Source organism: Glycine soja, chromosome 5 (assembly GCF_004193775.1).
Source record: "Glycine soja cultivar W05 chromosome 5, ASM419377v2, whole genome shotgun sequence".
Lineage (NCBI taxonomy): Eukaryota > Viridiplantae > Streptophyta > Magnoliopsida > Fabales > Fabaceae > Glycine > Glycine soja.
The window spans coordinates 27,070,627-27,087,750 of record NC_041006.1 but is presented as its reverse complement, the minus strand read 5'-3'; the positions used below and the strand labels follow the sequence as shown (position 1 = coordinate 27,087,750).

The 17,124-nt window shown below is 36.7% G+C and overlaps 1 protein-coding gene across 1 annotated transcript; it reads right to left on the bottom strand.

Annotated features, from left to right (window-relative positions):
• Positions 1-1,980: 1,980 nt before the first annotated feature.
• Positions 1,981-11,242, bottom strand: LOC114411235 (the record flags this gene model as incomplete). The annotated part of the gene is made up of 5 exons (XM_028374979.1): positions 1,981-2,010; positions 6,492-7,751; positions 8,073-8,129; positions 8,283-9,527; positions 10,682-11,242. Coding segments are annotated over 5 exons (3,153 nt in total), but the record flags the coding sequence as incomplete, so codon positions are not given.
• Positions 11,243-17,124: the final 5,882 nt, after the last annotated feature.

Here is a 17,124-nt window from a genome sequence, read left to right as displayed (position 1 = left end):
AAATTACTCCTATGTCCTTCCTCTAAGATCATCTTCCTAAGTTCAGGCACATTGGGAACCAAATCCTATATTGGAGTCTCAAAACTCCATCTGATCCAACATTGAAACTACTGTCACTTCCTGACTCTATAGCCTCTAACTGAGTCCTTAGAAAAGGGTCGATCTTCTGACCTTCCCTGATATCACCTAGTAACTCACTAGTGATCCTCAAAGTTCCTAATCTTACACTATTAGGAGTAACCTCATATGCAAAACTAAGATCTCTAAATTGTTCCAGGAGATCCATCTCTCTAACCATCAAGGAAGACATATGTAGAGATTTCCTACTCAAGGCATCAGCCACTACATTGGCTTTACCGGGATGGTAACTAAGCTCAAAATCATAATCCTTAAGAAACTCTAACCATCTCCTTTCTCTCATGTTCAGCTCCTTCTGACTAAACAAGTATTTAAGGCTCTTATGATCACTAAACACCTCGAACTTAGAGCCAAACAGATAATGTCTCCAAATCTTAAAGGCAAAAACTACAGCAGCCAACTCTAGATCATGGGTGGGATAATTCCTCTCATGAGTCTTAAGTTGTCTAGAAGCATAGGCCACCACTTGGCCATTTTTCATCAACACTCCGCCTAAACCCATCTTTGATGCATCACAATACACCTCAAAGGGTTCCCCCAGGTTAGGCAAAACTAGCACTGGAGCGGTCGTCAATCTTTCCTTAAGGGTATGGAAACTATGCTCACATTGGGTATCCCACACAAAAGCTTGACCTTTACGAGTCCGTTTAGTTAAAGGTAGAGCCAACTTGGGAAAAACCTTCTATGAATCTCCGGTAGTATCCTGCTAAGCCTAGAAAACTCTTAATCTCAAAAATAGACTTAGGACTTTCCCACTTAAGAACAACTTCTATCTTAGAGGGATCCACAGCTATACCCCCTTGAGATATCACATGCCCTAGGAAAGTAACTTTCTCTAACCAGAACTCACACTTGGACAACTTAGCATAGAGTTGTTGGTCCTTAAGGGTATGCAACACAATCCTCAAATGTTCTTCATGTTCCTCTCTAGTCTTGGAGTATACCAAAATATCATCTATAAATACTACCACAAAACTATCAAGGTAAGGGTGAAAAACTTTATTCATGTAGTCCATAAACACTCATGGAGCATTATTCACACCAAAGGGCATGACTAGATACTCATAGTGACCGTAACGGGTCCTAAAAGCAGTCTTTGGTATATCCTCAGACTTCACTCGGATCTGATGATAACCTGACCTAAGGTCTATCTTACTAAACACACAAGCTCCTACCAGTTGGTCCATAAGGTCATCTATTCTAGGCAAAGGGTACTTATTCTTAATTGTTACCTTATTCAACTGGCGGTAATCCACACACAACCTCATGGTTCCATCTTTCTTCTTCACTAGCAACACTAGGGCTCCCCACAGAGATACACTAGGCCTAACAAACTGCTTATCCAACAACTCCTCTAACTGTTTCTTAAGCTCAGCTAACTCTATAGGAGACGTCCTATAAGGAGCTATGGATATGGGTCCAGTACCAGGCACTAAGTCTATGGAAAACTCTATCTCTCTCTCAGGTGGCAGACTGGATATATCCTCAGAAAACACTTTAGGAAACTCTCTAACAATAGGGAGGTCACACATAGAAACCTTTGTCTCTACTTCTAGGCTAGACAAGATCATGTATACTTGAGCATCTTCCTTTAAAGATGTCACAACTTGGTTGGCAGAGATAAACATCATATCCTTACTCACTCCAGAATCATCAAACACCACACTTTTATCAAAACAGTTCAACAAGACATGGTTGGAAGATAACCAGTCCATACCAAGAATAACATCAATCTGACTCAAAGACAAACAAATTAAATCAATTAAGAATGTTCTACCAGAAATTTCCACAGAACAATTAAAACACACATAAGAAGTTAACATAGAACCACTAGATCTTTATTTAAAGAAAGCACAGAAAGCATAAGTTTTCCTACACAGAAACAAAGAACCACACAACAATCACAACCATCAAAAATTCCTACTCAGTTACTCTTGAGAGATGATGACTCAAGACATTAACACCCACTTTCCATCATTTTCATTTTCTGATCGCTTGCCATATCATTCCATTGCCCTTCATAAATTATACAGGTGGCCAGTCTGATAATCCATGACCCGGCATTGAAATTCATGGTATAGCAGACATCAAAAAGACAAATTCAATATGACTACAAAAATCAAATCACTATAGCTCATTAAAACATAACTAGTGAGTAAGTGCTAATAGCAAACAACGAACATCAAACATCAGCAAACAACCAACACCAAGCATTCAACAAAACAACCAGAGAATGCACAGAAAAACATAGCAGACTCACAACTCACTGGCCGAAAGGTTCGACCTGCTCTGATACCACTAAATGTAACGACCCGCCTCGTCGCTACGGTATCCACACTCTAATATTCGATAATTTCAATTTTTATAAAAAGAACTCCCTTAATTTTTTATTATGAAAATAGAAGTGATTTTGTCACAACATAAATTCATCCAACAACACACCATTACTTAAGTGAATATGCATAATTACATATAAACAATAATTCGGTACATGTCATACACATAACGAAAATTAAATATGTTCATATATATAATTAAAATTCCAATTTTACATCTTTAACTCAACAAAATAAAACTTAAAAACCAACTACGGAGGAGTTGATTACAAAACACAACTCTCTCCCAAAATAACGCCAACGTCATCACGTCGGCTCGGCGGCTCCTCACCAGAATCTTACTCCCTACATCCTGCCACTGTCATTCTGCTCCCACGAACAAGGTTCGTGATCATCACAGGTATCAACCACACGATACAAAATTGCAAGGGTGAGTTTATTATAAAAGAACCAATACCAATTCCAAATAACCACAATTAGCAAAGAACATAGGCAAACATGATGAGCATACACAACAATCATTATTCAACACTCATATCCAACAAATATTCATCATCCATCCATGGACCCAATCAAGACTGCACAAAATGATGCATGCACCTGACTCAAGACTCAGATGCAATGTGGTACGTACCAACAACAACCAAATCTCAAGAAATAGCCAAAGCGTGTCCACACGACACTCTCACTTAGGGAACTGTGCTGAGTTTGTCGAGACTGTTAGACAAGTGGCCTCAGATATCTTAAGAAGGGGGGGTTGAATTAAGATATTCCAAACTGTTTCCCCTAATTAAAAATCTATTTCACTTTTTACTCAAGTTATGAATTCCCTTAATGACAATCTTCTTAAATATTAATTCAAACGAAGCAACTTGAATATGAATATAAAGCAATAATAAATAAAGGAGATTAAGGGAAGAGAAAATGCAAACTCAGTTTTATACTGGTTCGGCCACACCCTTGTGCCTACGTCCAGTCCCCAAGCAACCCGCTTGAGAGTTCCACTATCTTGTAAATTCCTTTTACAAGATCTAAACACACAAGGACAATCCTTCCTTTGTGTTTAGAGATCCTTTACAACAAGAGACTCACAGTCTCTTAATCCCTTAGAGAATGAGAAGAAGAAGAGAAACAAATCTCTCTAGAAAGAGATGGATTTTACAGATTGAGCACTCAATTAATTCCTTAATGAATTGCAATTGAATTGGCCAAGGAATTCTTAAGAGGATAAAATGAATTTGCTCTTTGAGAGGATAAACACTTTGTTGTACTGAAAATCTCTGAGCAATTTCGTGTTTAAGTCACATATATATAGACCATTGGTGGTCATGAGTAAAGCCTTTGAAAAGTTGTGACTCTTGAAATTATTTTTCTGAAATTCCTGTCTGGTAATCGATTACAGTAATTGTGTAATCGATTACAGCTTTTAAAATTTGAATTAAAACGTTTACTAACTGCTGGTAATCGATTACCAAAATTGTGTAATCGATTACACAGTCTAAAATTTCGAATTCAAATTTTTATAGCTGTTATAAAACGTATTTGGCCACTGGTAATCGATTACATCCTCTGGTAATCGATTACCAGAGAGTAAAACCTTTGAAAAACACTTTTTATTTTAAATCACTTGGCCAAACCTTTGCTAATTCAATTAGGAATTCCCTTCCTAATATTCTAGTGATCATCTTGATGTTGTGCCTTGTAATCTTGAAGTATTGTCTTGAATTTTAATCTTGAAAAGCCCATTTGCATCAATTGCAACACATCATCATGATCATCATCAAAACATCAAAGCCAATTGCATCTACAATCTCCCCCTTTTTTATGATGACAATACAATACCTGAAATCAAGATTCAAGCAAGCAACAAACAATTGTATATAGATAAAATGTGCATTCGTTTTCTCCCCCTATATTTCGGAATACATGATCACTTGATTTCTAAGTTTGTTAAGCTTTTTCTTAAGCTTTTGCTACAACCTTTTTCTCCCCCTTTGGCAACATCAAAAAGCCAAAGAACTCGGAAATCAACATAGTTATAACAATGGAGTAGCAAGATATAAGTATCAGAGTATTAAATACAATAAGTCAAACTCATAATCAAGAAATAATCAAACCAGAATTCAAATAACATAAAATGTCAACAACCACAAAATATCCAAGACTGAAATTTTAAAAACACAAGATAAATAAGCAAAGTACTTAGCATAATAATGTAAATTCTAAGAAACTAAAAGCCAAAATACACGGCTTATAAAAGATAAATAATCAGAATCTAAAAGCTAAGAAGACGGAGGAGGTGGTGGAAGATCGAAACTCTGACGAATGTATCCGACATCCTCTTCAAGCTGTGTAAGACGAATGTCCATACCGGCAAAGCGTGAATCTAACGAGTCAAAGCGGTCACCAACATACGAACGAAGACCCCGTAATTCGGAGAGGACTTCATTCATGAGTGCGGAATCTTCACGTTGAGGAGGAGGTGAAGGAGTACGTTCATCTTGAGGAGGGAGTGCATCCTTCTTCAGCCATTGTCCATTCCGATCTTTACGATACCCAAAGGAGGTCACTGCTCCAGCACCAATTGCAAAGGAACGCTTGACTTGAACAAAGGGTTCATCATCAAGCGGAATTTGAAAATGACGCAAAAACAGAGTAATCAAATGTGGATAAGGAAGAGGTGCATTGGCCCGTAATGCCTTATGCATTCGGTACCGAACCAAATGGGCCCAGTCGATCTGACGACCGGTTAGAAAAGCCCACATAAGAATCAAATCCTCCTCAGAGGCTTGTGCTAAATTTGAAGACCGAGGAAGCAAAATTCTAACAATGATATAATGCATGATGCGATTATCAAAAGTTAATGACCCGGCCAACAATCTACCGGTTATGTCAGCTTGATCATTGCAGACCATGCGACAAGCATCATGACTCGAATAATCGAATTTCCAGTCATCAACAATGGTGCCCTCAAAAGGTGCACCTTGACTGGGTAAATGAGTCAAAGAAAAGAAAAGTGACTGATCAATGACCATAGAAGTACCATGCACCTCAGACATAATAATACCATCCTGAATTTTTAAATTGCAGTAGAAGACTTTTACAAGTTCAGGATAATATGGCAATTTAAATGACATGAAATCAACAAGACCAGAATTTTGAAACACTTGATAGCAATCAAACGTTTCATCATTAAAGAACTCTACGTCTAGGTACTTAGGGTCTAAGATTATTCTAGAAGAAAACTGAGAAAGGTACCGTAGACGTTGATCATCGGATGAAAACAATGTTGATGATCTTGGAGATGACAAAGAAGGAGGAATAGGTGCTGTGGGTGCTCTGGATGGGCCGTGACGGCGATGGGCAGCAGCGGTAGCGGTGGAGGATGATCCCTTTCTCTTCTTTGATGGCTCTGCCATTTGATGAAGTTTTTCTGGATTTTGATCGGTGGAAGTGAAAGAGGAGTGAAAAAGAGGAAGATTGGGCTTTACGGGACGTGATTTGGTGAAGAATCGAGTGAGAATCGAAGGTTTGAAGTTCTAGGTATGGAGGAAAGCGTGGAGGAAGCTTTGGCTGCGCATCAGCTCTGATTTCGTGAGTATTTATAGAAGATGACGCATTGTAATCGATTACAGGTATTGGTAATCGATTACAGGCTCAATAAGCCTTCTGGTAATCGATTACAGGATGTTGTAATCGATTACAGGCTGCCTGTTCATGTGTAATCGATTACACTGGATGGTAATCGATTACCAGAGCCTATCCTAGGCTAGTTTCTAAGAGAATATCTATATTTAGGCTCAAATACATCCTATATGACTAATTTTCACTACTAATACACTAAATTCAATCATTCAATTACTATATACACAAGAAATCATAAATTCTATCATAAAAAAAACAAGAATTCAAACAAGATCAAACAAAATAATCTACAATCAAAAGGTAAAAAGTAAATCAATCAATCAATCAACCAATCAATCAACCAATCAATTCCTATTTTTCTAAATCTCTTACATCTAAGAGACCTAATTCTCTTCTAATAGAGAAAAACACTTCCTTGGGGAGAGGTTTAGTGAAAATATCAGCAAGTTGATTCTTAGTATCAACAAATTCTAAAACACAATCTCCCTTTAAGACATGATCTCTAAGAAAGTGGTGTCTAATCTCTATATGTTTAGTTCTTGAATGTTGAACTGGGTTTTTGGATAGATTTATGGCACTAGTATTATCACACTTAATAGGTACGCGATCAAGAATGATGCCATAGTCAGATAATTGTTGCTTCATCCATAAAATTTGTGCACAACAACTACCGGCAGAGATATACTCCGCTTCAGCAGTAGATAAAGCAACACTGTTTTGTTTCTTACTATGCCATGAGACAAGAGCCGATCCAATAAATTGACAAGTTCCACTTGTACTTTTTCTATCAGTTTTAGATCCGGCAAAATCAGAATCAGAATATCCTATTAAGTTACATGTTGAATTCTTAGGATACCATAATCCTAAATTGATTGTTCCTAATAGATATCTCATGATTCTCTTTACTGCACTTAGATGTGATTGTTTGGGGTTGGATTGAAACCTAGCACACATGCATACACTAAACATAATATCAGGTCTACTAGCAGATAAATAAAGAAGAGATCCGATCATACCTCGATATTGTTTTATGTCTATAGACTGACCAGATTCATCTTTATCTAAGTAACAATTAGTGCTCATCGGTGTAGACATGTGTTTTGCACTATCCATCCCAAATCTTTTGATCAATTCCTTGCAGTATTTGGATTGATTGATGAATATACCTTCTTGAGTTTGCTTGATTTGTAATCCCAGAAAGTACTTTAGTTCTCCCATCATTGACATTTCAAATTCACTTTGCATATCAAGGGAAAACTCCTTGCACAATGAATCATTAGTGGATCCAAAAATTATATCATCAACATATATTTGAACCAACAAAATATCATTATGCCTTCTCTTTATGAATAATGTGGTATCCACTTTACCTCTGGAGAATTCTTTTTCAAGAAGAAAATTACTTAATCGTTCATACCATGCCCTAGGGGCTTGTTTCAAACCATAAAGAGCCTTTTGTAATTTATAAACATGGTTTGGTTTATCAGAAATTTCAAAACCAGGGGGTTGTTCAACATATACCTCTTCTTGAATTAAGCCATTTAGAAAGGCACTCTTAACATCCATTTGATAAAGTTTAAAGTTCATTATGGATGCATATGCCAAAAGCATTCTAATGGCTTCTAATCTTGCAACAGGAGCATATGTTTCTTCATAGTCTATCCCCTCTTCTTGATTATACCCTTTTGCTACTAACCTGGCTTTATTTCTAATAATTATACCATGTTCATCTAATTTATTTCTAAAAACCCATTTTGTTCCAATGACAGGATAATTTTCAGGTTTTTCTACTAATTTCCATACATTGTTTCTTTCAAATTGGTTTAGTTCTTCTTGCATGGCAATGATCCAATTATCATCTACTATGGCTTCTTTTATATTTTTAGGTTCAATCATAGATACAAAAGCCATATTATTGCATAAATCTTTAAGAGAATGTCTAGTTGTTACCCCTTTTGAGATATCACCAATAATGTTATCGAGGGGATGATCTCTTGAAGTTTTCCATTCTCTTGGGAGTACATCATTGGATTTGCCTTCTTCTGGAGGATCTTCATTGTTTCCTTTGTCATTTCCTTTGGAATCTTGTTCATGAATGTTCATATGTTCTAAAGAATCTGCAATGTCATCTAGCATATTCTTTGTTGACAATATAGCATTAGATTCATCAAAGGTAACATGAATGGATTCCTCTATATTCATAGTTCTCTTATTATATATTCTATATGCTTTGCTTTGTAAAGAATATCCAAGAAAAATGCCTTCATCAGATTTTGCATCGAATTTTCCTAGATTATCTTTACCATTATTAAGTACAAAGCACTTGCACCCAAAAACATGTAGATGAGAAATATTAGGTTTTCTACCGTTAAATAACTCATATGGGGTTTTCTTTAAAATAGGTCTTATCAAGGCTCTATTCATGATGTAACATGCAGTATTGACAGCTTCAGCCCAAAAATACTTTGGAAGAGAAGTATCATTTAATAAAGTTCTTGCAATTTCTTCCAATGACCTATTTTTCCTCTCAACAACTCCATTTTGTTGAGGAGTTCTTGGTGCAGAAAAATTATGTTCAATACCATGTTCATCACAAAATAATTCAAAATCTTTATTTTCAAATTCACCCCCATGATCACTTCTAATGGATGCAATCTTGAGATTTTTCTTGTTTTGTATGACTTTAGCAAGTTTCCTAAATGCATGGAATGAATCACTTTTATGTGTAATAAATAATGTCCAAGTATATCTAGAGAAATCATCAACTATAACTAAAGCATAGTAATTTCCTCCAAAACTCATGGTTCTAGATGGACCAAATAGATCCATATGCAATAACTGTAATGGTTGAGTGGTTGAAACAACATTTTTAGATTTGAATGAGACTCTTGTTTGTTTGCCCTTTTGACATGCATCGCATAATTTATCTTTTTCAAATTTCAATTTAGGCAAACCAACTACTAAATCTTTTGAAATTAATTTATTTAAGTGATCCATGTTTATGTGAGCAATTCTTTTATGCCATAACCATGGATCATCATCTTTACTAAGAAAGCAATGATTGTTTTCTTGTTTTATGCTTAAGTCTATCATGTAAACATTATTGACTCTATGTCCTACATGCTTTATATTAATGTCATGCTTATGTTCTATAAGACATTTCTGAGAATCAAATGATACTAGATAGCCTTTGTCACATAGTTGACTAACGCTAAGCAGGCTATGCTTAAGGCCTTCAACAAGTAGAACATTTTCAATGGAGTTTGAAGAATTTGTACCTATTTTACCCACTCCAAGAATTCTACCTTTGTTGTTGTCACCATATGTTACATGCCCGCTTTTCTTTGGAGATATGTGTGTAAAATTTGATGCATCTCCAGTCATATGTTTTGAACATCCGCTATCTATGTACCACTTCTTTCTCAAAGATACCTGCATAATCAAGTTTTTGACTTAGGTACCCAAATTTTATTGGGTCCTTGCATGTTAGTATAAACTGAGGATCCTTTTGGGACCCATATCATTTTAATATTACTGTAATTTTTCTTGAAGTAGCAAGTTGATATGCCATGTCCTCTTCTTCCACAGTAAAAACAAGTGATAGAATTAGAATTGCATTTTTGTGTGGAAGTGGAAAAGTTTTTATGAACCTTTTGTAGTTTTTCAGATTTATACCCTAGTCCATTTTTATTTGACACATATCTTTGTTTACTTAATATAACATCTAAATTATTTCTACTATATGAAAATTTTGCAAGTGAATTTTTTAACTCTTTAATTTCTTTTACATATTTATCACAACAGCTACAAGAATCTGTTATTTTCTTGTCATTAATAGTGGAGATATTAACTTTTTCATTTGTTTTAGAGATTGAAACCTCATTTCTAAGAAGATCTAATTCTTTGTTTAATTTTGAAATTTCATTTTCTAAATTTGAAATTGTTTTCTTTGATGATGAAACTAATTTTGCAAGTTTAATTGATTCTTTATGCAAATCAGCAAATGCATCTTGCAATTCATCAAAAGAAATAGATAAGTTGTTTGAAGATGTTACCTCTTCATCACTTTCATAACTTTTTGCCATAAGGCAAAGATTTATCTCTTCATTTTCAGAATCATCAGAGGATTCCAAATCATTTTCATCCCATGTGATGTATGCTTTCTTTAGTTTCTTCTCACTATGATTTTTCTTTTCAGATTTTTCCATCTTTTTCTTGAAGATGGGACAATCAACCCTCAGATGTCCAGGTTGATTGCATTCAAAGCATTTTAGAGTAGAGGATGAATTTTCTGTCCTTCTCTTTGATTTAAAATTTGGTCGCCTCTGATTTCCTCTTACTTTAAGAAATTTGTTGAACCTTTTTACAAAGAAACTTAGATCATCATCATCATCTGCATCATTATCCTGATCACTTTCTTCTTGAATTGAGGATGATGCTTTAAGAGCAATTCCTTTCTTTTTCTTGTCATTTTCTTCATTTTGGTGCAATCTCAATAGTTCCATCTCGTGTTCCTGCAACTTACCAAATAAAGTGGCAAGAGACATGTTAGACAAATCTCTTGATTCAGAAATAGCCGTTACTTTGGGTTGCCATTCTCTACTTAAACATCTTAGCACCTTGTTTATAAGATCTTCATTTTGAAATTCTTTGCCTAAGGCTGCTAGATGATTTACTATATGTGTAAATCTCTTTTGCATACTCTGAATATTTTCATTTGTATTCATTCTAAATAATTCATACTCATGAGTTAGTGCATTTATCCTAGATCTTTTAACATCTGTAGTTCCTTCATGTGTTAATCGAAGAGTGTCCCACATTTCCTTAGCACTCTTGCAATTTGAAACTCTGAAATATTCATCCATTCCTAGGGCAGATGTTATTATGTTTTTGGCTTTTAGGTTGTATTGTACTCGTTTTCTATCCTCTTCAGACCATCTATCTCTAGGTTTTTCTATGGTTATGCTTTCACTTGATGAACTACCATCTATTGAAACTCTTTCTACTGTGGTGGGTATATAAGGCCCTATTTCAATGGCTTCCCAGATATTTAGATCTATTGCCTCGATAAAAATTTGCATTCGGGTTTTCCAGTAGTGGTAACCCTCTCCATTAAAGATTGGAGGTCTATTGATAGAATTCCCTTCTGGAAATAAGGAATTTGCTGAGGCCATCTTTTTCTTGAAGCTTCTAAACTTTGTACAAGAATGAAGCTCTGATACCACTTGTTAGACAAGTGGCCTCAGATATCTTAAGAAGGGGGGGTTGAATTAAGATATTCCAAACTGTTTCCCCTAATTAAAAATCTATTTCACTTTTTACTCAAGTTATGAATTCCCTTAATGACAATCTTCTTAAATATTAATTCAAACGAAGCAACTTGAATATGAATATAAAGCAATAATAAATAAAGGAGATTAAGGGAAGAGAAAATGCAAACTCAGTTTTATACTGGTTCGGCCACACCCTTGTGCCTACGTCCAGTCCCCAAGCAACCCGCTTGAGAGTTCCACTATCTTGTAAATTCCTTTTACAAGATCTAAACACACAAGGACAATCCTTCCTTTGTGTTTAGAGATCCTTTACAACAAGAGACTCACAGTCTCTTAATCCCTTAGAGAATGAGAAGAAGAAGAGAAACAAATCTCTCTAGAAAGAGATGGATTTTACAGATTGAGCACTCAATTAATTCCTTAATGAATTGCAATTGAATTGGCCAAGGAATTCTTAAGAGGATAAAATGAATTTGCTCTTTGAGAGGATAAACACTTTGTTGTACTGAAAATCTCTGAGCAATTTCGTGTTTAAGTCACATATATATAGACCATTGGTGGTCATGAGTAAAGCCTTTGAAAAGTTGTGACTCTTGAAATTATTTTTCTGAAATTCCTGTCTGGTAATCGATTACAGTAATTGTGTAATCGATTACAGCTTTTAAAATTTGAATTAAAACGTTTACTAACTGCTGGTAATCGATTACCAAAATTGTGTAATCGATTACACAGTCTAAAATTTCGAATTCAAATTTTTATAGCTGTTATAAAACGTATTTGGCCACTGGTAATCGATTACATCCTCTGGTAATCGATTACCAGAGAGTAAAACCTTTGAAAAACACTTTTTATTTTAAATCACTTGGCCAAACCTTTGCTAATTCAATTAGGAATTCCCTTCCTAATATTCTAGTGATCATCTTGATGTTGTGCCTTGTAATCTTGAAGTATTGTCTTGAATTTTAATCTTGAAAAGCCCATTTGCATCAATTGCAACACATCATCATGATCATCATCAAAACATCAAAGCCAATTGCATCTACAGAGACCACCCAGTTGTGCACGTAACAGCCCCCCTCCCATAGGTGATCAGCCTGGGAGCCCAAAGGTGTTCCCTACCAGGTGACAGCCCCCTAGTACAAAGTACACTTGGCCACAGTTACTCTATTTCCTGTGTCGTATGAGCTATGATTGTAACACCCTGATATATATATATATATATATATATATATATATATATATATATTATTCGTAATTATGTTTGATGTTTGATTATTTGTTGCGTTATTTTCATCCGTAATTATTTTTAAGGAAGTTAATTTAGTTAATAGAAGGGTGTGGATAGATAAGGATCTAACTTCTCAAAGAATCCACTTGAGAAAGCTTCGCAAAGAAGCCACGAGGAAGCTTCTGGAGGAAGCCTCTTAATGAAGCTTCTAGAGAAAACTACATGAAGCTGCCTTGGTAAAAACGCTGTCCAGCCTTCGTTAACCGTTGGATCTTCTCGAAATTGGGTTTGCAACTTTACAAGACACTTGTCCATGATCTGACCGTTGGGATCTTTGAGAAGATATATGGAGTGTGCTAGAAGCCTCTTAATGAAGCTTCTAGAGAAAACTACATGAAGCTGCCTCGGTAAAAACGATGCCCAGCCTTCGTTAACCGTTGGATCTTCTCGAAATTTGGTTTGCAACTTCACAAGACAATTTTCCATGATCTGACCGTTGGGATCTTTGAGAAGATGTCTGGAGTGTGCTAGAAGCTTCCCTTCCCGAGAGCATCTCTTATTTAAGCATTTCAGCCTTTGCTTTCGTGTAGCTTAGGAAAAACGTCATTTCTTCTTCTTTCTTTCTTCCAAAGTCATTTCTAAAGTTACAAGAACTTTCCCCATCACCCACAGCCACCATTAGCCACCACAAACCATCATTTTTCTCCATTGAAAACCCACACCGAGAGGAACCCTTTAACCGAAGCGGAATCTTCCAACTTGGCTTGCGGTTCCGGTAGAGAACGAAAACCCTAATCTGACCTTTCGTTTTCTTTCGAGGTAACGATGGTTCTATGCTTGTTTCTTGTTATTTTCATATTGTCTTTGCATCTTTTCTGACTTTGGAACCGCCATTGCATGTCTTATGCTTCCTTTGAAAAACCTTAGAGAAAGAGACTTTGTAAACGTTATCCTTTCATGAAATGCATGTTATTTTCGTAACCTACACTGAACCCCGGTCACATTGGCGTGGTCGGAATTTCCAAATGACGTTCCTTTGTAAAACCTGAAATGCTCTCAGCTCTTTCATGTAGTGATGTGGGTGTTTGACCCAAAGCATTGTTACTAGCTTTGTTTTCTGAAATCCATACTAAGTCTCCTTCGTTTTGGCATGGTAGAGGCTTGTGTGGAATCGACGAGCAAGGACAAAAAGGAATCTTCAAGTGACGCGACGAGGAATCCGCGGGGTAGCACACGATAGGTAAGGGGAGTTTATTATAAAATTTACTATTTTAACACCATAGTTAGGGTCAGGGAACCTAGCTATGAGGATATCTGCCTGTCCCTGTTGCATGCTGATTTTTGTTCAAAGAAAATTACGTTTTAACTAATGGGATGCGATATATATATGTATTGTGATGAATGATATTGTTTTGGTTGTTTGAAGACCGTGCGTGTGGAAATGATATTGTTGTGTTTGTTTGAATTGTTGTTGATGTTGCTATTGAGGATTTTAATTGATATGTGATGATAATGATAATTATGATGATATTGATTTGAGATGATGTTGTTAGTAAAGACCATGTAACATGAATTGTTATTATTGATGAATATGTGAATATGAAATGAGGTTGTTGTTGTTATTGATAACGTCATTGAGATGAGATGATATTTATGTTGTGAATGACATGGAAATATGATTTGTTGATTGATGTTGGAAATGCATTGGCATGTGCATGTTGTGTATGTTCGTGGGGGGCACTGTGCACTGACCTTTCAGGGTCTTTGGTACTAGCTTTTGGCCACGTTCATACGTTGGATGTTGTGTATGATCGTGGGGGGCACTGTGCACTGACCTTCCAGGGTCTTTGGCACTAGCTTTTGGCCACGATCATACGTCGTATGAAGTGTATGTCATAGGGGGTAGAGTGCATTGACCTTGTCGGATGGCCCAGACGTGGGTAACTAGCGTGGTTAGAGAATCTAAACATTCCTGAGGGGATGCTTAGGCGCTTTAATTGGTCCATGGTCTTTGGCACTTACTTTTGGCCGTGATCATAGCTCATACGACACAGGAAATAGAGTAACTGTGGCCAAGTGTACTTTGTACTAGGGGGCTGTCACCTGGTAGGGAACACCTTTGGGCTCCCAGGCTGATCACCTATGGGAGGGGGGCTGTTACGTGCACAACCGGGTGGTCTCGACAAACTCAGCACAATTCCCTAAGTGAGAGTGTCGTGTGGACACGCTTAGGCTATTTCTTGAGATTTGGTTGTTGTTGGTACGTACCACATTGCATCTGAGTGTTGAGTCAGGTGCATGCATCATTTTGTGCAGTCTTGATTGGGTCCATGGATGGATGATGAGTAAATGTTGGATGTGAATGATGAATATTTGTTGGATATGAGTGTTGAATAATGATTGTTGTGTATGCTTATCATGTTTGCATATGTTCCTTGCTAATCGTGGTTATTTGGAATTGGTATTGGTTCTTTTATAATAAACTCACCCTTGCAATTTTGTATCGTGTGGTTGATACCTGTGATGATCACGAACCTTGTTCGTGAGAGCAGAATGACAGTGGCAGGGTGTAGGGAGTAAGATTCTGGTGAGGAGCCGCTGAGCCGACGTAATGACGTTGGCGTTATTTTTGGAGAGAGTTGTGTTTTGTAATCAACTCCCCCGTAGTTGGTTTTTAAGTTTTATTTTGTTGAGTTAAGGATGTAAACCTTGAATTTTAATTATATATATGAACATATTTAATTTTCGTTATGTGTATGACATGTACCCAATTATTGTTTCTATGTAATTATGCATATTCACTTAAGTAATGGCATGTTGTTGGATGAATTTATGTTGTGACAAAATCACTTCTATTTTCATAAGCAAAAATTAAAGGAGTTCTTTTTATAAAAATTAAAATTATCTAATATTAGAGTGTGGATACCGTAGCGACGAGGCGGGTCGTTACAATGATCACGGCCAAAAGTAAGTGCCAAAGACCATGGACCAATTAAAGCGCCTAAGCATCCCCTCCGGAATGCTTAGATTCTCTAACCACGCTAGTTACCCACGTTTGGGCCATCCGACAAGGTCAGTGCACTCTACCCCCCATGACATACACTTCATATGACGTATGATCGTGGCCAAAAGCTAGTGCCAAAGACCCTGGAAGGTCAATGCACAGTGCCCCCCACGATCATACACAACATCCAACGTATGAACGTGGCCAAAAGCTAGTGCCAAAGACCCTGAAAGGTCAGTGCACAGTGCCCCCCACAAACATACACAACATGCACATGCCAATGCATTTCCAACATCAATCAACAAATCGTATTTCCATGTCATTCACAACATAAATATCATCTCATCTCAATGACGTTATCAACAACAACAACAACCTCATTTCATATTCACATATTCATCAATAATAACAATTCATGTTGACATGGTCTTTATTAACAACGTCATCTCAAATCAATATCATCATAATTATCATTATCATCACATATCAATTAAAATCCTCAATAGAAACATCAACAACAATTCAAACAAACACAACAATATCATTTCCACACGCACGGTCTTCAAACAACACATTTCAAACAACTAAAACAATATCATTCATCACAATACATATATATATCGCATCCCATTAGTTAAAACGTAATTTTCTTTGAAGAAAAATCAGCATGCAACAGGGACAGGCAGATATCCTCATAGCTAGGTTCCCTGACCCTACCTATGGTGTTAAAACGGTAAATTTTATAATAAACTCCCCTTACCTATTGTGAGCTACCCCGCGGATTCCTCGTCGCGTCACTTGAAGATTCCTTTTTGTCCTTGCTCGTCGATTCCACACAAGCCTCTACCATGCCAAAACGAAGGAGACTTAGTATGGATTTCAGAAAACAAAGCTAGTAACAGTGCTCTGGGTCAAACACCCACATCACTATATGAAAGAGCTGAGAGCATTTCGGGTTTTACAAAGGAAGGTCATTTGGAAATTCCGACCACGCCAATGTGACCGGGGTTCAGTGTAGGTTACGAAAATAACATGATTTCATGAAAAGATAACGTTTACAAAGTCTCTTTCTCTAAGGTTTTTCAAAGGAAGCATAAGACATGCAATGGCGGTTCCAAAGTCAGAAAAGATGCAAAGACAAGATGAAACTAACAAGAAACAAGCGTAGAACCATGGTTACCTCGAAAGAAAATGAAAGGTCAGATTAGGGTTTTCGTTCTCTACCGGAACTGCAAGCCAAGTTGGAAGATTCCGCTTCGATTGAAGAGTTCCTCTCGATGTGGGGTTTCAATGGAGAAAAACGATGGTTTGTGGTGGCTAATGGTGGCTATGGGTGATGGAGAAAGTTCTTGGGACTTTAGAAATGTCTTTGGAAGAAAGAAAAAAGAAGAAATGACGTTTTTCCTAAGCTACACGAAAGCAAAGGCTGAAATGCTTAAATAAGAGATTCTCTCGGGAACGAAAGCTTCTAGCACACTCCAGACATATTCTTAAAGCTCC